Below are 24418 nucleotides of genomic sequence, written 5' to 3' on the forward strand. Positions count from 1 at the left end.
TCTGGGTCACGTCTTTATTACAGATGAAAGCAAGCAAAGGGGATGGCGAGGCACTCAGTGACAGCAGTACAGTTGGTAAGGTAGAAAAATAGAAAAGCAAGCCCACGGAAAGCAGCCTCCCTCAGACACACAGAACAGGTTCAGTCAAGGCCCACACATAGTCACGCCCCCACCCCGGGCCCCACCCAACTGGGGCCCCATCTCAGCTGTCCTCCCTTATACCAGCTATGCCTGATCCAGTCAGGAAGCCACTCGGAACAGGGACCCCTGAGGGTAGCCACCCCTCTGACCACCAACTATGCCACCCAGTCCCACTGTGGTGGGGAGATGCCCTTGACTGGTCCCTCCCTCCCAGGCCTACTTTCCAAACCTGGGGTAAGGAAGTGAAGCAGGGGGACAGGGCCACAAAGACAGCACCTCTCTTCCCTCTGACACTGAGTTCAGGCCAGACAGGCTGAGGCAGGGGCCCACTGCAGCCTGTGTGGATCAGGGCGCTAGAGTGCAGTGGTTCTCCCATAGCTGAGAGTCGAGGACACAGATGGAACAAACTGAAAAGGAGTCAGAGACTCAGGGCTTGGAGACATTTACTGTTAGGCATCCGCTTGCTAGTGTAAGCAGGGTTCTGCTTTGGAGGAGACAAGATCGCCTGTACGTTCAAGCTCGGTGGCCAGTCCTCAGGTGACAGCCTTGGCCTGGCACCTGCTGGCCGTGGAGGCCGGGAGCAGTGGGTGGGGGCAGGCAGGTCACCCGCTGGCTCTTCTGTGGCAGGTGGCGGGGAGTGCCCACAGCAAGTCTCCCAAAGAGGGGCACTGTTTCTAGAAATACCCTAGTGAGCAGTGTCCACTCTATTTTAGAGAGGTTCCAAAGACCCGGGTTCCATCAGCATGAACAAGCCCCTCCCCAGCCCTACTGCCCCCAGCTCACCCCCATCCTCACCTTCATTCCAGAACCGACTACGCGGCTGTACCAAATTACAAAAATAAAGAGTCGACCCTGAGATCTTCCTGCCGAGCTGGGTGTGGCTCGCTCCAGAGTCCCCTTGGAAATGAACTTCTATTTGGTTTACTGACATTTATTTTGATATCCAGTGAAAAGCTCTATAAAATACAATAAATAATGTGGGGGGCTGTAAAAGGCAGACATTCTAGCTGCATATGTTACAGACTATACTTATGATACAGGCCATCAGAACTGCTATTCCATGTATGTGATAGAGAGAGAGAGAGAGAGAGAGAGAAAGGGAGAGAGAGAGAAGAAACTTCAGATTCCAAAGGAGAGACAGCGGCTCTGCATGGGAAATCACCCACTTCCACCCTTTCTCCCGCTGCCCCTTCCCTCCCTCAGGGCTTACAAGGTGGCCAGAGTCTGTCCAGAAGTGACAAGTGAGCGCATACGGGACTGGGAGCGAGCAGAGAGCCTGGGGACCGTGAGCATGCAAGTTTGTGGCTGCTGCTGTGATTAAAAGTAAAAGTCAAACGTGAGGTCGCACTTCCCCATCTTCTGTTTATATACCAGGTCGAACTTCTCGTTCATGGAGACGGTGAAGATGTCCTTCCATAGCCCGACTCGTCCTGAAACACAAACAAGAGCAGAACTGGATGGATCAATTGCTGCCAGACCAGCGAATGAAGCCCTTCAAAGGACACCTTGGAAGTGGCCCTCCAGCTCCATTCCTGGGACCCTCTGAATTGGGCCCACATGGGGCAGGACAGGGCTGTGAGCCAGACACACCACCGAGGCCACGTCCCGAGGAGGGTCATCCTGATGGCCAAGGACTGCTTGCTGTGCCCAGCACACAGGGGTCTGAATCTCAAGCGTGGGTCACCCCTGTTCGCTGTGGAGGCCTGTGCGGCAGGGCCGGGGGAGGCCGAGTCCCAACACCCCACCCTGAGCCTGGAGCGTGTCTATGGGGGGAAACTGGGGCTCCGTGATGCCATTACTCACAGCTCAACAGCTCCACCGAGGCGTCATTTACTTCTGGAGAATTTGGAAAGGGGGTGGGGGTGAATCATCTAAAAAGGCAGGACATGTTATGCTAGGTACAAAATCTCCTGAAACGGGTTAACAGGGGAGCTTTAGAGAAGCCTGCCCTTGCTGGCAGCGAGGACTCTCGAGGTCAATACCCAATACTCCTGGGCATGGCCCCAGGGGCTCTGCCACAGCTACAGATGAAGAGGTTTGGGCTGGAGTGAAGACTTTCCCTGGCAGAAAAGAAGGAGCTGGAGCCTTCAGCTAATGACTCTATTCTACCTGTTCCTTTGTGAAGACTTAAGGGCTGAGAGCTAAGAAGTCACTGAAGCACTTTCCTTGCTAGCCAGTAGGCCTGGCCAGCTATGAACTCACGGCCCTGAAAACATCACTAGTGGAGCCTTCACCCCACACCGCCACCAATAGAAACCATGAACACCTCACCCCAGAGCTGTCTCTAAGCTGTCTCTGGGACGGGGTGCTAATTTAGGAGTCCCCACTGCTGTCTGCCCCTCTGAGAGCAGGTCTGAGGCACCCAGAAAATCTCCTTTATTCACTCCACTGTTAACAACTGTTCTTGTGCTAGGTCTTCCGGTAGGAAACTGCAACCTCGCAAAATCTGAGCTAATATATCCAGCGTGGCAGGGCTTTTCTCTTTGATAATGAGAAATTATGTATCCATTCTCGAGAAGGGAAAAAACAAGAACAACTGTGCTTGCTACCGTCTAATGAGACCTAAGGGACAAAACCAGAAGGCTCTAGACCAAGCCCACCGTAAGCATACTTTTCCATGATTATGATGCCCGGCTGAGGCAGCCAAGAGCTCATCAGAGGAGTCACCCACCTGGTTTAGGATTTGGAAATCAAGACAGTGCAATTATGCTGTGATATGAATCAAATCTAAGCAATGCAGCTGGCTATTCAAGCCCTGCATTCTCACCAACGCAGGGAGGTCTTCTGAGCAAAGAGGCAATGTGCTAAAAGAAAACAAAATCAAAGAACTGAAATAAAGCAAAACCAAGGTAAACAATGACAAAGCAAACACATGGGCAGGCAGTATGTTCTGGACACTTCTTCACCACACACAGGAGCCAAAAGGGGGCGGGAGGGAGGGGGGAGGGAAGGTCACAGTCAAGGATAACAAAACACAGCAAAAGCAGAAATTAAAAAAAGAGCAAATAAATTTCAAATAATAAACTGTTTGTGGAGATGCAGCCAGGAACTCAACTGCAATGTGGACTGGTTTCACTTATCTCCCTGGATGAACCGACTGCTCTGCCTTGGCCGGGAGACCCCTTCCCTCCACCTGCAGATCCAGCCCTTCAGAACAAGGAGCATGGGAGCTCCAAGCCTGACCTAAGTCCTGCCCTGCTAGAAACCTGCTGGGATGGGTCCAGCTCTTCCTCCCCTCACTAGGTGATGTCCCTGCATCTGAACTGCCTTCCTGCCCCACCCCAGTACCCTTGTGCCCTAAAGAGGCTCCAGATCTGCGTGGCCAGGGCCCAGTCTGAAGTGCACAGCATCGAGTACCTGCTTCGACTCGGACTCACCAAGAGGGCAGCTTGCATGCAGCCCAGGAGTGGGGTTGCTAATGCCTGAGCCATACCCACTCAAGCTGCTTTAGGTGCCATGAGCCATAATAAGGAGGAGAGTGGCCCAGACTGACCTGGAGATTCTTGCCCAGGGAGCTGTCCCCATCTCAAGCTGCTTCAGGCCCAGAAACATCCTGATGCCTCCCTCTGGGAAGCTGCCGAGCCACAAAGTGAGGCCTGAGCCCCCTGCTCCCATACCCACTTCTCCACACTGAGCTACCAGTACCCAGGTGCCATGGAAAACCCCACCCACTTCTTCCAGCTTTCACGAAGGCCTGGGGACGGTTGAAGAAGCTATCCAAACACTGATATTTCACAGCCTTGGGCTACCCAGGGCCCTCTGCATTGCCATTTGGAAGGAACTCTGCCCTTGAAAACCAGACAGAATGCCCTGAGCTGCCCCAAGCACCCAGTGTGCAGGGCCCCACACACCAGTCAGCAGGGGATACCCACTGCTTCTCTGACCTCTCTGCCCCCCCCCTGCCCCTGGCAGAGCAGAGGGCTCTAGAGAGGCAAGTCACACGGCAGCAGGATGCAGCACAGAGGAGAGCCACCAGGACACATACCCCGGCCCACAGGCAGGGCCTCGGCATTGCAGCACTGGTCCACCAGCTGGTGGCAGTGCTCAATCAGCGACTCCAGCTGTGCCTTGTCACAGGACACCCCCAGGAATCTAGCCAGCTGTTCCACCATTGTCACCAGGTCCTGGAAGACAAGAGCAGAGAGCACAGGAGCCCATCAGACAAGGCATCTGTACTGAGCACTAGGCCGTGCACACCTCAATTCCAGCCACCTCCCTTCTCCCCTCAGCCTGGTGGGAACTGTGCTTGGACATAAACCAGAGGGGAAGAACAGCCCAAGAGCTCTCAGCTCACCAGTGTGAGATCTGAACTTCAAACCTAGGTCCTGCAGGGAACCAAGAAGCAGTGACCAGGAGATGGCCAAGTGGCTGTACCCAAAGCAACACCTCGGCATTTTCTTCTGCCCTTCCTTCCACGGTATCAGACAGAACCCAGACTAGCATGCTGGTGAGTGAGGAAGTCCCACGGGGGCCGAGAGGCCCATGCCAGCGCTCCTTACCCAACAGGAGGGGCTAACTGACATGGTTTGGCTGCTAACATGAAGCCACCTCTGGGCTCAACTAGGTCACCATCCTTGATCACAGGAGGCTCAGTCCTGGGCGTGCCAGGCACACCTGCAGGTGTCACCTTCTCCCTGGGAAATACCACCTCTCTATATAAGAGCCATCAGGTGCACTGCTGGTGCCAAGTAGTCCCCAGGCACTGGCATCACTATCTTGGTCACACTTGGGAAAAAGCTGGAGGCTGCTGCTTCTCTGGTAGGTTCCTAAGGTAAATGAGCTTGTCCTGTGTGTTGTCTTCAATATGCTCAAACACACGCCTTGGACAAATACCTAGCACACAGCAAGTCCTACTGATGCACTTATGTCAGTGGTGACAACGTGACAAGTGACAAGTGTTGTTCCTTCTTCCAGACAGTGAGCACCCAAGGGTGGGCCTTGCCTCACTGTGCCCTCGCCTGGCCTCACCCAGCCCTGCTGTACTCTGCGTGCCAGGCTCCCAGAGTCAGAGCACAGGGCAGTCCATAGGCTGGCAGTGGTCCGAGACAGGCAGGCCAAGGCTGAGGCTGTACTCTGCCCATAGCCCTCTGCTCTAAGTGGGTCACCTTTGGGGGCAGCAGAGCAATGGGGTGGGGGTGGAAGTGGGGGTGCTACTGTCCTACTTCTGCTGTTAGGATAGGATGATGAGGGCTAGGATGATGAGGGCTAGAAGCACCGCCTGCCACCCCAGCGTGAACTGCCGGGGACGACAACAACCTAGAGCCTAAAGTGCTGCTCATGAGGACTGGGGAACGTCCAGAACCGTCAGCCTCCACTTTCTCCCTAGCAGCCCAGAATCTTGTGCTTTCACTGGAGGGTGCCCCCTTCCTGCCCATCCCTTAGAAGGTCCCTACACTCACCCGATGCATGTCTTCATACTTAAGGAAAAGCACATTCGAGTCCATGCGGTGCTCCCAGAACTCCTGCACGTGCTCGAACCAAGAGCCATAGCCCACTGCCAAGGCAAAGGGACCATAAGTTGCAAAGCTGGGAAGAGGCGTGCTGTGGGGTGGCCTTGCCCCATCAGCCATACAGACAAGCTCTTCTCATACCCTGTGTGACCTTCCTTTCAGGCCACAGTTCTTGATCCTCATGCTCACTTCTAAACACCCTGAAGAGGGACTCCTGGGCAATGGCCACTGCTCATCTGGGTGCAGACAAGAGGCCAGCAGCAGCGCCCAGGAGATTCCCTCAAGAAGACAGAGTTCTCACAGGAGCTGGGACAGAAGAACATCATCTCTGCGGGGGCATGGAGGCTACAGGGCACACCAAGATGGGTCAGAGCATGGGGCCCTAACAAGGAGGAAGTCCAGGCAGAAGGCCAGCAGAAGCAGGGCACAGCTGGTGACCTGACACAGAACAGCAGGCCCCACCCACATGAGCTGGCACTTCCATCTCTCTGAGGGCTCTGGCCTGCTGTAGGGACTCACAAGCAAGTCACTGCTACACTGATGGTACAGTGTTCTCTGTAAAAACAGATCATCCTTGGGGCGGAGTGATGGTTCACCCCTTAAGTTCACGCGTTATACCATGAGCAAGAAGCCAGGTTCAAGCCACCAGCCCCCATCTGCAGGGGGGAAGCTTCACAAGCCCCACATGTCTAGCCAGCCTAGGCCCCCATTTCAGTCTGCCTTCTCACCAGCAGGTGGCAGCACAGCCACAGTCTGTACATGCCAGCCAGGCCCAGCACAGATGTGTGCTGTGCTATGAGCACTGCCCAGGTGCACTGGCCACTGTCCCCACCCAGTCCACTTATCAGTGGTGTCCCACATGAATGGCGATGACCCTCACCCTTTACTGTCCCATTAACTGTGTCTCTGTGTGAAAATTGGGGACTTTGGGGCACAGTGTTCTAGAAAAGATGGGTGGCCAGGGTTCCTCCTAGACCACTCTACTCCTGGGAGGTCACCATGCTCCATCAAGTGTAAGGAGAGTAACAGCTCCCCCTGCTCTCCCCCAGGGTGACCCTGCCCTGCCCACAGAGCACATCTCCCTCCACGTGGGCAGAGGGCCCCAGGTACCCCACCAGCCTACAGTGGCAGGCCACAGTATCTAAATTTAGGATTCTGTCAGCAGGTCCTCCAAACTCACTGCTAGTGACTGGTGCCATGCCCGCTCTCCAATTCCTCAGCACGCTGGTCGGAGCACATACACTGTACCCCCACTGAACTGCCTGGGACCACATAAGAAACTTGGGGGAGTTCAAGAGATTTGTATGGAGGCTTTCGGTGGGGGGGGGGGCATGGCAGGTGTATGTGGCCTCATCAGTGTTGGGCAGGAGCCTGTTGTAGAACTGGGCAGGGAAGCCCTGGACCATATGATGCTTTGAACCCAGTAGACACAGGTCACCCCGTGCAGGTGCTGTGTCTTAAGAAGTGAATGCATGCTGGGACTTAAGAACAGGCTCTGGAGTCACAGGAATGGCTGCTCCAAGTGTCTGGAGAAGTGTGAGGGGTTGGAGCCAGACTGGGGTGGGAAGAAGCCAGAAAAGAGCCTTTGGCTGGATCCAGGGGACATCAGGGTGTGGATGCTGCAGCCTCCTCCCCAGGCATGGCTAAAGCAGATTCAGTTACAGGGAAGAAAGCAATTCCAGACCTAAGTGTTGTGGGCTGCTCTGTACATGAGTGTACTGATTAGGGTCTGGTCATCAACCAGATTTTCAGGTGTCTTTCTCTCCTCCTCTCTGTCTTTCCCTCTGCTCTCCATTTCTCTCTGTCCAACAACAACAACACTAATAACTACAACAGTAAAACAACAAGGGCAACAAAAGTGAATAAATAAAGAAATCCAGAAGTCCAGTGTCCCAACATTAACTGGAACCCAGTGTAGCTCCAATCCAGCTACACTGGGTTCCAGTTAATGTTGGGACACTGGACTTCTGGATTTCTTTTTTTTTTTATTTTTAAAAAATATTTATTTATTCACTTTCGTTGCCCTTGTTGTTTTACTGTTGTAGTTATTAGTGTTGTTGTTGTTGGACAGAGAGAAATGGAGAGCAGAGGGAAAGACAGAGAGGAGGAGAGAAAGACACCTGAAAATCTGCTTCACTACTTGTGAAGCGACTTCCATGCAGGTGGGGAGCTGGGGGCTCGAACTTGTATCCTTACGCCGGGCCTTGCGCTACTTCTGGATTTCTGTCATGCATATTATCCAAATCTGTTTGCAGAACCCAAGTGGACAATGAGACTGTTTGCAGTCGCAAAAGGTCACCCAGAGAAGGCATAGGTGACCGTGGATGATCTCAAACCAGCAAGCTGAGCACCATGGTGAAGAAAGGCCGAGCCCACAGTGAGTGGGCGACCCTCAGGAGTGGCACGGAACAGTGGCCTCCCTGCTGCCAGGGCAGGCACATGAAAGGCGCTCACCTCCCCTAGAGGGCCACAGAAGGCGAGTGCCTTCTCCTTGTGAACAGCTTCTAGCAAAAGTATTGCTTCCTCCCACCTCCAGAGTGTGCCCCGCCCACTGATGTCATCTGGGGCTGGGGGCAAAAACTACCTGACGACAAGCTCAGCTGATAGCCTGTGGGGCTCCTACATGAAGTTCCATCCTCCCTCTGGCCTCTGTCAGCAATAACAGACTCCTGGGCCTCTGCCTGTTGTTATTATTTATTTCTACCACCAGGGTTATCACAGGGGCCCTGTGCCTGCACAATTCCTTTCTTTTTTTGATGGAGGGTGAGAAACAGAGATAAAGAGGGAAAAACAGACACACAGAGAAAAGACATTACAGCACTGCACAACATGTGAAGGCCCCCGCCCCCCGCAGAGGGATAGGGGACAGGGGCTCAATCCCAGGTCCTTGCACATAGTGATGTGTGTGTTGTACCACGTGCATTACCACACGGCTGCCCTGGGTTACTGTTACTGTTTTCATCCTCACTCTGCTCAGATTCCAACTGGAAAACTTCTCAGAGAAACAAAAGGTTGGAGTTGGATGCCTGCTCTGCCAGGCACAGAAGACACTTGGGTTGACCGTTGCGAGAACCCTCACCCCTTGGTCCCTTGCTTATCAGTGGTGAAACGGGCCTTGGTTAAGAACCGGGGCAGCATGGGGAAGTAGGTCCTATGGGCACAGACTGGAACACTTACATTTGTCATTCATAAACCTCCGACAGAACTCCTGGAAGGTGCCTCGGTAGCTCATGGTCCGCAGGGAGCGGTGGAACTGGTAATAGGACACTACGAGGTCCTTGGGGTTTCGAGCCATGTATATGACCTGTGATGAAGGGACAGGGTGAGTCACCTGTGATGGGGCTGCCCTGTGGGCCTCCTGTTTCCACCCCTGCTCTTCTGTGCTACACACAAACACTGTTTCCAGCCTCAGAGTCAGCCCCACATGAACCCTGGCCTAGTGCTGCCCTGCTCTCCCTAGCTCAGCCGAGATGCAGTCTCACTTGGGCGACAACACTTGGCTAAATAATTGAGTGTGTGTTCTATTTCTGTCTTCTAGCACTGCTTTAAAATCAGCAGAAGATAGACATTCCTAATACAGGTGATGAAACTGATAGACCTCTCAAACCTAATGCAGTTGAGAAGATAGGAACTAGCAGAGACAGCAAAATAGCTGTGAGTCCTTGGCCTTAGATGGCAGGAGGCTGGCCAGCTCCAACGTCAAAAGAGTAAAAGCCAAAAGGAAAAACAAGGCAAAAATTCTGGTGATTTCAGGTCAAAGGCTCCCAGGTTCTCTGGGAATAGGGATCCCGGCAGAACACGCTGTTAGGGGTTCTCATCCAAGAGAGGGCTACCTTGGAATCACCATTGTGGAGGTCAGAAGGCAGGAAGCGGTAGGGGAGGTGGCTCTTGATGAGACGGGGAGATGTCAGTTCCTGTGAAGGGTCAGAGAGGGAGAGGTTGTCAGAGATGCAGGGGATCACAACAGTCCTTCCTGGAGAGTGCTCAAGGGAGCCAGAACCAGCACTCATTTAGCAAACATCCCAGCTGAGACACCAGAAGCCCCTGCCTGAACCCTATTCAGCTGATATGCCTCCAGGGTCACTGCCATGGCTCTGTCTTGGTCTCTTGGAGTACCAGAAGCTCCTCACTCACACCTGCCCTCCCCCATCTGAGCCCCTGAGTCCCTCAGGACCACTGCTATTCAGGCATAACTGCAGAAACACCCCCAAAGAGGTCTGAGCGGCCAGGCCCCCTGCTCACTGTACCTTGATGATGTCCAGGCCTGGCTGAGGGTACTCCAAGACTGGCAGCTGCTCATCAATGTTCATTAGGCCAATCTCATCGGGATCAGCCCCCTGGCTCACCAAGTAGACCACCTCCTGCAGCAAGCTCGTGCCTGGAGGGAGAGACCAGTCATTCATAAACCTCCGACAGAACTCCTGGAAGGGGCCTTGGTAGCTCATGGTCCGCAGAGAGCGGTGTAACTGGTAACAGGACACCACCAGGTCATTGGGGTTTCGAGTCATGTATATGACCTGTGACAGAGGGGCAGGGTGAGTCATCTGTGATGGGCTGCCCTGTGGGCTTCCTGTTTCTGACACTCCGTGATCAGAGGCGGCCCATCTCCCGCCTGAAAATGGAACTGGAGGGCCACAGGGAGCTCCCAAGGGCACCTTGTTTCGAAAGCAAGGAACCTTGGCCAGAACCCCACTTCTCTGGGTGACCACAGGCAAGCTGAGCTTCCTGAGCTCCTGAGAGGCGGTCACAACATTTAACGCCTACCACCCCAGGGCTCCTGAACTGTCACAGAATAATAATAATAATAATAAGTAAATAAACAAATAGTGACACTTAAGACAGTGGGATGCTGGAGCAGCCCTGAAACCGGAGCTCCTGCTCTGCATGACCAGGCGAAGGCCGAGACACAGTGTGCCCCAAATAAACCAGGCACTACAGGTGGACTGTTGCATACTGCCTCTACTCAGTGTCTCACGCAGTCTATTGCTCACTCTCTCCCCTGCACTCTCTTCCCTCCCCCTCCTCCTTCCTCGCCTCTCCTCCAGGTCACTCCTGGCCTGCCCCGCCTGCCCCACTCACACTCAGTACTCACTGCATCAGATGGGTTGACTGGATCTTAGGGAGTCCCCAGCAGACCTCACAGAAGCTAGGCTGACCATCCATCCAAGAGAATGAGCAGGGACAGTGTACCCCTATGCTCACTCCCGCTCCTGTGCAGACCCCACTCTCTCCAGCCTGAGCGCAGGTCACTTGAGCACCCAGCCACATGTGCGTTCTAGGCAGGCACGAGTCCGGCTGGTCAGCTCCTCTAGCCCCTCCAATTCAGTCTCTGTGCTGGCTCTTCTCCCCATCTGTCTTTAACCAAGAACCAATGCCAGGCCTACCATGAGTGTTGGATGGCACCCTGCCCATGGGAGACCCTGATGGTCTTGCACCTGCCCAGACTAAATCGAGGTCCCCAGGTCTTACAGCTGACTGCACTCGGGGCACCCAGGCCTGCTCTGACCATCGCCCCTATTTACAGAAAGAACCCCGCTCCCGCTGCTGAGACCATCCAACCTGCAGCTCAGGCCAGCTAAACTGGGCATCCCTGCCCTTAGAAACCGGACTGTGGGCAGGGTGCCCCAAGAAGGCTTCTCCCTGCAATATCTCAGGACTCACCCTCAATGCTCCCTATCACCACCTGTGGCCCCATCAAAATGACCCGGGCAGATGTTCTCTGAACCGTAACATGCTTCACATCGACAATGACCACAACGATTCCACAGTTGCACACCGACCTCATCATGGCCTCCCTCTGGCCTTGGTAGCCTCCACCTGGCCCCTCCAAGTCAATTTCCTAGTGGAGCAACTCTTGTCCTTACCTTCTCCAGGTGACTTCACTGTCAACAGTAGGGTACAGTGTGTACCCACTAGGTGGGGACACTGGGAGCAAGAAGACATGCACTGGTCTCCGCAAGGTATCACACTGGCAGCAATGAGTGACAAAATGATGGCGGAAAACACCTGGAGAGGACAGTCACAGTGATGGGTCCCTGCCCACACAGGCTACTCTGCAGGTGTCACCAAAAGCAGTGGAGCTCTGCAGCCACATAGCCCGGAGCAGGCTGGGATACCCCGGGAGCAGCATGTCCAGCCTCACTTCCCGGTCTGTCCCCTCTAAGCACAGCACCACAGCCCTAAGCCGCCACCCTCCCCCACGAGGAAGTATCCTCTACCCACTCTCTTACAGCGCCTCCCCTGGGGCTCAGCGTCCCAGGGCCCAAGACATCAACAGGTTGCCCTTCCACCTAGCCAATTCAATTCAGGCCACTGTCCCCAGAAACAGTCCCAGTCTCATCAGGTGCCTGTCCCCAGCATATGGGGTGGGGATGGGCGCAAGAAAAAGTACACTGGGGCAGGGAACACGGCAGATGAGGTTTGCTCTTCTCTGGCTGTTCTAACAAGGCACCACTGCAGAGCCGGAGGGTGGGCCCCACACAGGGCATCACTGGAGGCTCCGGGGAGAAGGCAGTGCTGGCCTTTCTCAACTGCCAGTCACTCTGTACCATTCTGGCTTTCTCCTCCCCATAGCCAGGAGCCCTCTGAGTACAGGGTGCTGGCCTGGCCTGGAAAGACTCTTAGGAGGCTGCACAGTCACAGAAAGTGGTGCATTCACAACCTTGGGGGTCAGAATGAGGCATCTCTGGGAGCTGTAACCCAACAGGTGCTGAAGGGCCGAAGGCAACCAGCTCAGAGTCTCCATGGAGATGAGTTGGGTCTGGCAGGATGCAGGTTGAGTCTGTGACCATCTGCTTTCTCTCCTGTGGTCCTCCAACCACCCTCGACATCTTGGTCAGGTCCTCTGCTCTGAGAAGCTCCAGCCCAGGGCCATACCCCACTACACACACCCACACACACACACGCACACACACACGCACACACACACACACACACACACACACACACACACACACACACACGCAAACACACCTGCCAGGGACTCACACCAAGAGACAGTGTGGAGACATCTACTCCATAGGACCAGGCCACAGTCCTCACTCAGAATGGAGTGTCACCGCCAGGATATCTCAGCCCTTTGCTCATTCAACAGAGACACTGGAAGTGCCTCCCCTTCTGGAAAATGGGATGACATCCCTACCTTCTGCATGCAGAAAGGGGTGAAGGGGTGGGGAGTGAAAGGAGGAGAAGAGAGCAGAGAGGCTCCAGGTAGTGAGTGTCAGCTCAGCACCTAAGGGGGTGGTGGGGCAGGTTCCACTGAAGACATGCACAGAGCCCTACCACAGCCCTGCTTAATGGGGACTCCTGCTTCTTCCCCCAGAAAAAAGAAAAAAGAAAAGAAAGAAAACATGTCCAGACAGTACTAAGGAAGCTACATCTCAAGCTTCAGCTGAAAGTCACAGAGGTGTGACTGGGGACCCCTCAGGCACTTTCTAGGGAAGGTGCCTCTGCCCTCTGCCCTCTGCCCTCTGCCCTGGGGGCCAGGAGCAACCCGGAGCTGGGGTCAGGAAGGGGTCTGAGTGTGCAGTGTTTGTGTTACTGCTGACACAGTCTGTACCCCAGTCTTCAGCTGTGCTGAACACTCCCAGAGCACAGCCTGGACCAGCCACCCCCACCCAGGGAGACCTACCTTTGCCAAGGCTTTCTGCCTGTAATCCTTCCCCATGGCCATCATGCTCAGCACTGCTGGTGCATCTGCTGCTGGAGGTGCACTGTCCCTTCGGGGGGCACTCGGTCCTCTACCTCTAAATCAGGTAACATTTGGTCTCCCACCTCTCATCTCCCCAAATTCTGCCAGCTCCCCTGATCCCCAGTCATGACCTCTCCTCTATAAAGTTCAGAACTTTCTAATCAGAGATTCAAGAGGCAGAAGAGCACACATGTTCCCCCGGCCTGCCCCAAGGAACCAAACACATCCCCACGGGACCCCACCCACAAAGGCAGGACAGTCCAGCTCCCTGAGAGCCAGCAATCGCTGAGCGCTTGAAGCTGCACCCACTGAGCCTGCCCAGCTCTCCCCACTTGCAGAGACCTCTGGGACATTCCCCTCAGGAAGGCGAGCAGGGGTGGGCCACCTCACGTGACACACCTGTTCCTGTCCTCAGCTCTCACATGCCTGGTCCCAGCTCTCATGATAATCCTGTGTGCCACAGGAGCAGGACAGGATAGAAGTCATCACGATCACATGGCCGCAGATGCACTGAGAGCCCGGATGCCCATCCTGCTCACAGCAAGGTGCTCTGGAGTCACCCCTGTGACAGCCAGAGATGACTCCCAGGGCCCCAGGCTCTCACACCAGTCTCTGAAGCCTGCAGGTGGCTGCTGTCATCAGATGTCACATGTGAGGAGCAGGTTCAGAAATAAACCCCAAGGACAGAGAGATGGCACATAGTAAATGCAAAACCAGCTTTCTTGCCTGGGACCCCAACATCCCAGGTACCACCATAAGACAGAATTGAGCAATGCTGTGGTTTAAAGAAAAAATTATATATAATCACAAGACCACTGGCATTGTCAGGCTATGAACACAGGCCCCCACACTGTCTTACTTCAGAACTGGAGCGCTTTGGCACATACATGGACCTCCACATATCACATATAACATACATGTGTATACACACACCTACACACAACCCTTACATCATTGACAAATACACAGTACTCACACATACAGGCACTGCTGAAAACCCTGCAAATAGCTGCAGAAGGAACAAACAAAAATTCAAAGGGGACAGTGGTGGTGCACCAGGTTAAGCGCATGTAGTATGAAGCACAAGGACCCGTGCAAGGATCCTGGTTCAAGCCCCCAGCTCCCCACCTGCAGGGAGGTTGCTTCACAAGCAGTAAAGTAGGTCTGCAGGTGTCTATCTTTCTCTCTTTCTCACTATCTTCCCTTCCCCTCTAAATTTCTCTCTGTCCTATCCAATAAAATGGGGGGGGGGTGGCCTCCAGGAGCAGTGGATTCATAGTGCTGACACCGAGTCCCAGTGGTAACCATGGAGGCAAATAATAATAATAATAGGACAAATAAATATATATATTTTTAATTCTGCTCCTGAAGGTGGGGCAGGACACAGTGCCTAGGTCTCATCACAGCACACACACACACCCAGTGCTGGAAGAGGGACGGGAAACTCTCCTGCACAAAGTCCACCATCAAGCAGCGCTGGCTGACTCTCTTAGGGGGAAGGACCACAGAGAAAGCCCCACCAAGACCAGGAAGCCAGGCGTCTGCCTGAGGTTTCAGACGACAGGGATCTCCCCATAAAACCCTCCTCTAAGGCAGAGCACAAGCAATGGCACTCTACCCCTGGGCGAGAAAAGAGGATGTGAAGAGAACCCCTCTATACCTCAGACCAAAAACTGAAGGGGTGGAGGAGCAGGAAAGACACTCCGGAAACTCAGTCCCCTTGCTAAGCATAAGGTGATCTATAGCAGTTGAAACAGGGGCTACACAAGGTGAGCAGAACCCAAACGTAGTCCAGCTCTGAGCAGCCTGACTGGGTGCCACACAATGGCGGAGGAGGGCAGGCCTATTTCCAAGAGTAAATTTGATTGTCCTCAGTCTCTAATGTGAGCACACAATGTCCAGCATTCACTCAAGACATAAATAAAATTCTTAACAAAGTGAGAAAAAAAATCATTCCACTGTCAATAAACAAAACATAAATAAATCTGATCAATATGTTCAAAGTGTTCACAGGAAAGCTAGACAACAATGCACAAACAGATGGGCTATTCCTGGAGGAACAAGGAAGCCAGAAGAAAAACCTCTAAGGGAAAGATGATAATACCACACCATGTAACATGCTCATCAGTAGACCTGATGCAGTGAGAGAATCAGTTCCAAAAAACCCTGAAGATTGAGCAGAAATTACCTAAACTAAAAGAAAGGGGGGGAAGTAAAAGATTTTTAAAAAGACTATCCAAGAGCTAACAGGGTCATATCACACAATCCAACAAACATGTAGCTGGAATCACAACAGAGGAGAAAGAATGGCAGAGGAAGATTAGAAAAGCTAATGGTAGGGGCTGGGCATTAGCACAACCAGTTGAGTGCACATAGCACTACGTGCAAGGACCCGTAGCAAGGACCAGAGTTCGAGCCCCTGCTCCCCATATCCAGTGGGGGTACTCCACAAGCAGTGAAGCAGGTCTGTAGGTGTCTACCTCTCTCTTTCTATCTCCCCTTCCCCTCTCAATTTCTCTCTATCCTATCAAATAAAACGGGAAAAGAGAAAAACAAAAAAGGAAAAAATAGCTGCCAGGAGCAGTGGACTCATAGATAACCCTGGTGGTAATAGAAATAAATAGGGGGCTGGGCGGTAGCTCAGCAGGTTAAGCACACATGGCGCAAAGCACAAGGGCCGGTGTAAGGATCCTGGTTCGAGCCCCCTGCTCCCCACCTGCAGGGGGTCACTTTGCAAGCAGTGAAGCAGGTCTGCAGGTGTCTATCTTTCTCTCCCCCTTCTTATCTTCCCTTCTTCTCTCAATTTCTCTGTGCTATCCAACAACAACAACAGCTATGACAACAATAACAACTACAACAAGGGCAACAAAATGGGAAAAATGGCCTCCAGCAGTGGATTCGTAGTGCAGGCACCAAGCCCCAGTGATAACCCTGGAGGCAAAAAAAAAAAAAAAGTACAGGACATACATTAAAAAAAGAAAAGCTGGGGGTCGGGCGGTGGCGCAGTGGGTTAAGCGCACGTGGCGCAAAGCGCAGGGACCGGCGTAAGGATCCCTGTTCGAGCCCCCGGCTCCCCACCTGCAGGGGAGTCGCTTCACAGGCGGTGAAGCAGGTCTGCAGGTGTCTTTCTCTCTCCCCCCCTCTCTGTCTTCCCCTCCTCTCTCCATTTCTCTCTGTCCTATCCAACAACGAACTGCGTCAACAAGGGCAATAATAACCACAGCGAAGCTACAAGGGCAACAAAAGGGGGAAAAAAAAAATGGCCTCCAGGAGCGGTGGATTCATGATGCAGGCACCGAGCCCAGCAATAACCCTGGAGGAGGAAAAAAAAAAGAAAGAAAGAAAGAAAAGCTAATGGCTCAGAATCTGTCTAAATTAATGAAAGGCATGTGGGAAATCATGTGAAAGCATACTCTGCCTAAACCTTAAACAAGGACTGAGACACTAAGAGTCATGAGCTAGGCAAAAAAAAAAAAAAAAAAAAATTCATATACATACATACATACATATACATATGCATGGGTCTAAGCCAGAAAGCACACCGAGGGCGATCCTCAGAGCTTTTTATACATTACTAGGATGCAGCGACGAGCTGTCCTCTTCTCACTGGCAACTGGAGTTGGATCACAATCTAACCACATTTGGGGAGGGGGAAGGAGAGATATATGGGAAGTGAGGAGGGTGACTGGGTGGTCAAAGTTAACTTTGAAGAAAAAACAGGACATAGCTATAGTCACATAGACATACAAGGATCAGGGGTCTGCAGCCATACAGAACCAATAAACGTCTACAAAAAGAAAGGCTGAATAAACACCGAAGGACTACAAGCAAATGGGCATTTCTCACAGGCATTAAACCGCAGATCCTAGAAGTTCAAAGAACTCTAAATCAGATCATTATACTGGAGTTGGGGAGTTGGGAGGAGGATTAGACACACATATTCAAATAAGTTGAAAATTGAAGGCAGCCAAGAGTAGAAAAAATGCAAATAGGGTGTGGATACTGGTGTGCCCAACAGAGTACATATGATACCATGTGTAAAAAGCCAGGTTGAGGGGCTGGACGGTGGCACAGCAGGTCAAGCGCACATGGCACAAAGCTCAAGGACCAGCATAAGGATCCTGGGTTGAGCCCCCCACTGCCCACCTGCAGGGGGGTCACTTCACAAGTAGTGAAGCAGGTCTGCAGGTGTCTATCTTTCTCTCTCCCTCATCTACAAGTGAAACTGCACACCAAATGCTGATGCTGTCTTCCCTTCCCCTAAGCAAGGAAGCAATCTTGAACACCGGGATTTTCAAAAGTTCAGTTGGGGAAGTCAGGCATGTGCCACAGCGGGTTAAGCACATGTGGCACAAAGCGCAAGGACCGGCCTAAGGATCCTGGTTCGAGCCCCTGGCTCCCCACCTGCAGGGGAGTCGCTTCACAAGCAGTAAAGCAGGTCTTCAGGTGCTTATCTTTCTCTCCCCGTCTTCCCCTCCTCTCTCCATTTCTCTCTGTCCTATCTAACGACAACGACATCAATAACTACAGGGAAAATAAATAAATATATAAATATATATATACATATACACACACACACACAAGTTCAGTTGGGTAGAAAAGTCAGCACCGGCAACTGGCAATATCAGCCAGCCCTGTCATCCAGATCCCAGGCCACCTCTCCCATGTAGTCTTCCAGTAAACCTCCTCTGAAGCCAACTTCTGGGCCTCTGACCTGACCTGACCTAAGCCAACAGCATCAAAATTAGGGAGCTGGCATCCCACCATCATTGTAGGTCCCTAGAAAATAGCACCACCCCATGGGCCCACCTACAGAGAGAGTGAAGGCATCCAGCAAGCCTGCCACCTGCATTTCCAGGTATCCTCACATTCTCCCACCCACCCCCATTGTCAGACTCACATGATTCATTGGGCTCAATCCTCTCATTCTCCATGAGCCAGCTCAGGTCACCCCATGACAGAACAGAACCCAGCCGGGCACTCACTCCCACCAGCTGGTCACGCCTGCCTTCTCATAAGCGACAGCAAGACGTGGGTGCAATTCAGCACTGGCTGGAACCACAACACCAGGAGCCAGGCCGCATGCTACAAAGCAAAGCTCTGAGCCTTGGAGGCTTGTTGGACTAGCTTCGCGAGAGGAGACAGATGACCCGGGACTCATGGTTGAGCAGGCGAGAATTCTACCACTGAACCACCAATGCCCTGGAGGGAGGGTGGTGCTTTATGTAAATGTAGAAGTGATTTATGTAAATAGACCACAGCTTTGAGTGGGATCAAACCAATCTCTATACAGGCATACCGGTGCTTGGTTAAGCAGAAGCCAGGGGAAGCTGGCATACTACCCAACATCTCCCCCTTTCTTTTTAACTATCTGCCATAGTATCAGGAGTGTGGGGCACTTTGTGAGGCAGGGAGACTGATAAGAGGCACACCTTTTGGGGTTCTACTGTCCCTCCTTGCTCAACCTCTCCGTGGAGAGAGAGACTAACAGGATTGACACACCCCTCAGGCTCAAGCCCTTCCAAGCTCAACCACATCCTCACAATTCCCCAACATCTCCCTCTTACTTAATGTCCATATATAACTGGGTCAATGTCTGTAAAAGGCTTCATCTCTGTCAGGGAAATAGCAGTGTAGGGGTGAACAGAAACCTATATCATACAGGCGTTTTCAAAAGAACTGGCATACGACATGGATTAACAAAATAGGAGAACAGCAAGAACCAGTGTGATGCCAAGGGTAGGCCTGAGGGGGGCGTTTCCTGCCTCAAAGGGCAAGGCCTAGCAGGCGAAAGGAAATTTTTTGCCTCTGGGGGCATCTATTGCCTTTTGGGGCGCTTCATGCCTCTGTGGGCATCTATTGCCTCTTGGGGCGCTTCATGCCTCTGTGGGCATCTCTTGCCTCTTGGGGCGTTTCCTGCCTCTGTGGGCATGACCTAGTAAGGAGGGAGAGTTTCCTGTCTCTGGGAACAGAGCCTGCAGGCGAGAGGACATGGCCTATAAAGTCCCAAGGCAGCTGGCTGCAGTCAGTCTTTGAGAAACCCAGCAGCGTAAAGGGAAGCTGCTTTAAAGTTGTATAAAGTGTCCAAGAGCTGTACCAGTAAGTCCGATGGAGGAGTCAGTCCAAAGCAGATGACCACGGAAGAAAATGCCAGGGGATGAAACGCTGCACGTCTGTCTCAATGGGGAATGTCGGCCACTGGAATTCCGCTTTTCTGTAGAGAGTGAGCTTTGGAGTCTGTGAATCTGTTTCTTCAGGTCGTGCCAGGTCACATCATTGGTTTCCAGTGGTGCGTTGTAGTCATTCCATCTTGTGGGCGATGTCAGAGAACAGGGGTCCAAATGGATTTCCGGGAATTCCATTTTGAGTAGATGCTTTTACATGTGAAGACTTGACAGCTGAAATTCACTTACTTGTCAAACAAAACTTGTAGCAGATAGAAGTTTACTATAATTGATAACTCCATTATAATTGGAAGTCCTTTCTAGTATGATTTTAAAGTTGTTTAAACAGTTTAAACTCAATAAAATGCGGAAAGGTAAACAGAAGAACCACGGTTAAAAGCCTCAGGCATGAGAATCATTAACATAATCATTGCACTATCTGCCCCGCCCATAAGGATTAAATGTTTCAGATTTATGCCAAGACTTAAAAAAAGAAATCAAAGGAGGGAAAAACAATTTTTGGGATTGTTTCTGGATGTCTCTAGAAATCACGGCTGCGTCCAGCTTTTTTTTTTTTTTAAGTCACTGTCAAACAAAAATTCAGTCATTCAAATCATTCTCTTACGAAACGCAACTTGAACCAGATTATCCAGATCTCACCATGTAGCATCAAGAGTCCCCAGAGGGCGTCCTAGTCCAAAAAGCTCCTCGAAATTCCATTTAGGATGCTTCTGACTGTTCCTGCTGGATTGCTTCAGGCACCCATTTTTAAAAGCGTCTTCCCATCAAAGAAAGAATCGAATCAGGAGAGTAGAACTAACCACGTGTCTCCATTCTTGGGGACTGTCAGGGTACTGGAGAATGCTCCTCAAATTAGAGTAGTCCTTCTCAGCGGGAAACATGCGAGAAGAAGTCCAGAAAGTCCCAGGGGAAATCCCCATGCATATCCCAAGCTCTACGACGGTCATAAAGAACCAAATTGTGGCCCGGAGCAAAATGTAGTCCTTTTCCTAGGGAAACATGGGAGAGGGAATCCAGAAAGTCCAAGGAGAAATCTCCGTGCATCTCCCAAGCTCTATGATTAGGGTCACAAGAAACCAAAGTTCCCGGTCAGGGAAACAAAGTGTGGCCCAGAGCAAAATGTTCCAGAGACAGAGTAACTGTCTCATGATGAAACAGTAGAGGCTTTGGAAAACCTCTTCATAAGTAGAAAAATAACCCATGGGAGGATGGGTAGCCAAGTTTACTTATCTGGGGGATGGGTGAGTTAGGTCCCACATCAGTGCCAGTCCCTGTTCAGGCGCCATTATGTTGGACTAGCTTCGTGAGAGGAGATAGACTACCCGGGACTCATGGTTGAATTGTACGTAGTATCTCTTTATTCATGCAGGACGCAGCACAATCTAAGCCGAGCTAGACTAAACTAAACTAAAAACTAAACTAAACGAACAATGATGTCCTTATATATACTTTCCAAGTAGCGTGTGAACAGGATGTGACGTAGAGAGGGTGGAGAGAAAAGTGACTGGTGAAAATCAGGGTGTGACAAGGAGAGGGGGTGGAGCAGATGAGAATTCTACCACTGAACCACCAATGCCCTGGAGGGAGGGTGGTGCTTTATGTAAATGTAAAAGTGATTTATGTAAACAGACCGCAGCTTTGAGTGGGATCAAACCAATCCCTATACAGGTATACCGGTGCTTGGTTAAGCAGAAGCCAGGGGGAGCTGGCATACTACCCAACAGAGGCTGATCGCCAGCAGAGGCCAGGGCCATCACACACACACACCCTCATGGACAGATTCCCTCCTAGATGCTTCCAGACACAGGCTTAGCAACAGAGCCTGGGACCAACAAGGCAAGGAAAGCATACAGGACAGTGGCAAAGGGAGGGTCCTCCTAGGAAGTCTCAATGAGCTTCCAGCGTCAGGATCATGGCACAGATGAGTGCCATCCCCAGCAATGAGGGGACAGCAGGCACCTGTGTGTTGTACGCAGTGGTCACAATGGCTTCTGAGCACTTGCAACACTGTGAAATTCAGTGCAAGAAATTCAGTTCAGTGCAAGAAGCACTGAGGAACTGAATTCTGACTTTTTTAAAAATTTTTTAAAAATTTTATTTATTTATTTTCCATTTTGTTGCCCTTGTTGTCTTTTTTATTGTCATTGTAGTTATTACTGCTATTGTTACTGATGTCATTGTTGTTAGATAGGACAGAGAGAAATGGAGAGAGGAGGGGAAGACAGAGGGGGAGAGAAAGATAGATACCTGCAGACCTGCTTCACCACCTGTGAAGCGACTCCCCTGTAGGTGGGGAACTGGGGGCTCGAATCGGGATCCTTAGGCCGGTCCTTGCGCTTTGCACCATGTGCACTTAACCCACTGCGCTACCGCCTGACTCCCAAATTTTGACTTTCTATCATTTCAATTTTCATTTCAATTTTCATTTCAATTTTCATTTCATTTCAATTTTCCCCATCTTAATAGTTGTGTGTGGTCTCTACTGACAGAGGTGCCTCTACTGAACAGCAAAGTCCTGTCTAAATGCATCATCTGAGCTAAAGAGTGAGAAACACAAGCAGAAGCCCCAAGTAGTGCAGTGCTATGGGGAAGCACCAGAAACTGAGCAATGGGGTCTGATATGGGGCCTTTCCCAGCAGAAATGCCCTAGGCCCAAGGACCCTAGTTCCCCACCAGTAGGCAGTGGACCACCTGCAAGTGCGTTACCATCTCCCAGGCCTGAGCACTGGGAATCCAGGGGATCCATGGTTCCCTGCTGTTCCTGCCACTCACTCAACCCAGCACCAACCACCCATGCTGCCTGTCCCTGAGGACTGGCTCACCGAGGACCAGCACCAGATGGAGCTGTTCGCGTGCCCCCAGCTCCAACACATGCATCAGGCATAGGCGGGGCTGCCAAGTGCAAGGCTGCCCCCAACTCACCTGACCTCAAATTGCCTCAAATTGTTGGGATGGCAAGGTGGTCCCCCAGGCCCCTGTAGAGTATAGCACAGTGAGGTGTCATGTGCTCAGGCCACCCAGTTGACAGCAGGGTGAGGAGACCCTCTGGGGTTCTCCATCACCAAGAGTTGGTTTACTCTTCTTGTTAAAGAGTGGAGTGTATTTTTACTTGTCTTTAAAGAAGCAAATTACAAACAAGCGGTCAGTTGTGATTCTCTAGAAAAAGTTCTCAGAGTCTCACTTTATTCCCCATCAAGGTACACCAAAAGGTTCCCAGCAAAATTTCTGCAGGCACCCAGTGTAAGGTCCCTGTAAATCATTCCCACAAGTCACAAGCACGTCTTCCTAAGTGAGGCTTAGGCATGGGCCACCCTACCCACCGCAACTCACCTCTCCAGCCTATCTCCAGGCTGGGAATGCAGGCAGTGAAGCAGAACACTCTCTCCCTCCTCTACATCCCCCCAAGACCTGAAAAGCCCCCCTAAACTGACATGAGACTTCTGAATGCAAGGGTCCAAAGTGCAGCCACTCCCAGTAGGGGCCTACCTGTCTGCCTGACATCCGCAGCAGCTCTGAAAGCAGAACACCCCAGAATCCACAGGCAGTCCATTTGGGTTTGAGGGAGGAATAGGGGACAGGAAAGACAGCAGCAGCAACAACAAAAAAAAGGTCCCTTTGCCTGTCTCCTTCCTTTCCAACTTCCCAAGGACAAGAGTCAGAAGACAGACTTTTTTTTTTCTCCCTCACCCCCTAAATCATGGCTGACCTTTCTCCCCTGACAGCCTCTTCCCAAGATTCCTAAGAGGGTCAGGCCTTGGCCTTGGGTGCCTAGGAGGCAGCCCAGCGTCAACTCCCCAAGTACAACTCTGCCAGCACTCTGCCCCCTGCTGGTCCAGCAACACCTCAAAGCCGGCCACCTCCCGCGGTTGGCCAGATACACACTGCACAGCTTCTCCCGATGCTCATGGTGTCTCCCTTCCTCTCAACACACTGTCAACAAGGGAACCCTTTCCCCTGCCCTTCCCCAGGTGTATCCACAAAACAGAAAAGCTGCCTTGTTTCCCCACAAAACTCTGAAGGAACATCTCCTACATCAGGTCCCGGCCCCAGGCCCAGCTGGCTTTTTATCTGGACTATGCCACTCATCAGCTGTGTGACCTTGGGTATGCCACTTTCCATCTCTGAACCCCAGGGTCCAGACTGTAAAAACGGAGAGAACCATTGCTACCTCGGGTGGCTGTCATGGCTATGACGTCAGCTAATGCTGGGAAATGTGCGTGTACGGTGTGTGTGTGGGGGGGGGGGGGTCCTGTCTGACACCTGGCTGACCCAGAGTGTGAAAGCAGGAACCTTCCCTCAGAAGACCCCCCCTCCCCCACCCGCTGCCCACGCAGGAAACCCGGGTGAGCACTGGCCTGCCGCCCCTTTCATGAAATCCCATTCCGGATCATCTGCGGACTCTGCACGCCCCAGAGGCTGAACTGGTGCCAGGAACAGAGAGGTTAAGTGACTATCCAAGGTCACACAGCCAGCCAAGGAACGGACCGAGAGGATGCAGGCGGGGGGGGGGGGGGGGGGGGAACGGCCCTGGGCTGGTCCTCCTGACAGCTGCGGCCAGACCGGTTCCATCTCCACCGGACCATGTCCAGCTGGGCCGCGGGGCCCACCTCTGAAGGACTCCGGCTTCGGTTTCCCCGCGTGCTGGCCGGCCACCCCCCCCCTCTGCCCCGTGGGCGGCGGGCGGGGCGGGGCGGGGTTGCGGGGCTCACCGGACTTGGGGTAGGTGACGATCCACACGTCGCTGGGCCGCACGGGGAAGTTGGCGATCTCCTCCATCTTTCCGCGGCAGAAGGGCGGCAGCCGCACGCCGTGGAACTCGAAGTACTTGCTCTCGAACTCGCCCGGCGTGCTGGGGGTCTCGGCCTCGCTCTCCGCCATGCCGCCCGCTCCGGCCCCGCGCCTCGCCCGGCCCCGCACGCGCCCACCCCGCGCCCGCCACCGGCCTCAGCTCC

At 52.5% G+C, this 24418-nt stretch overlaps 1 protein-coding gene across 4 annotated transcripts; it reads right to left on the bottom strand.

Moving 5' to 3' along the window:
• Window positions 1-24418, bottom strand: SULT4A1 (sulfotransferase family 4A member 1). Of its 4 annotated transcripts, none has more exons than XM_060189123.1 (8): window positions 24176-24418; window positions 9839-9969; window positions 9425-9505; window positions 8769-8895; window positions 5541-5635; window positions 4127-4265; window positions 1945-2012; window positions 1435-1571 (listed from the first exon to the last, which is right to left on the bottom strand). In XM_060189123.1, exons 1-7 carry the CDS (start codon window positions 24342-24344, stop codon window positions 1972-1974), a joined length of 783 nt encoding a protein of 260 aa, XP_060045106.1. In that variant the 5' UTR covers window positions 24345-24418; the 3' UTR covers window positions 1435-1571; window positions 1945-1971. The 4 variants fall into 4 exon arrangements, 2 of the variants coding, with proteins under 2 accessions (XP_060045105.1, XP_060045106.1); XR_009549426.1 differs by having other exon boundaries at window positions 1491-1571; window positions 1945-2945; window positions 24176-24417; XR_009549427.1 differs by lacking the exon at window positions 1435-1571 and adding an exon at window positions 2813-2945 and having other exon boundaries at window positions 24176-24417.

Source organism: Erinaceus europaeus, chromosome 4 (assembly GCF_950295315.1).
Source record: "Erinaceus europaeus chromosome 4, mEriEur2.1, whole genome shotgun sequence".
NCBI lineage: Eukaryota > Metazoa > Chordata > Mammalia > Eulipotyphla > Erinaceidae > Erinaceus > Erinaceus europaeus.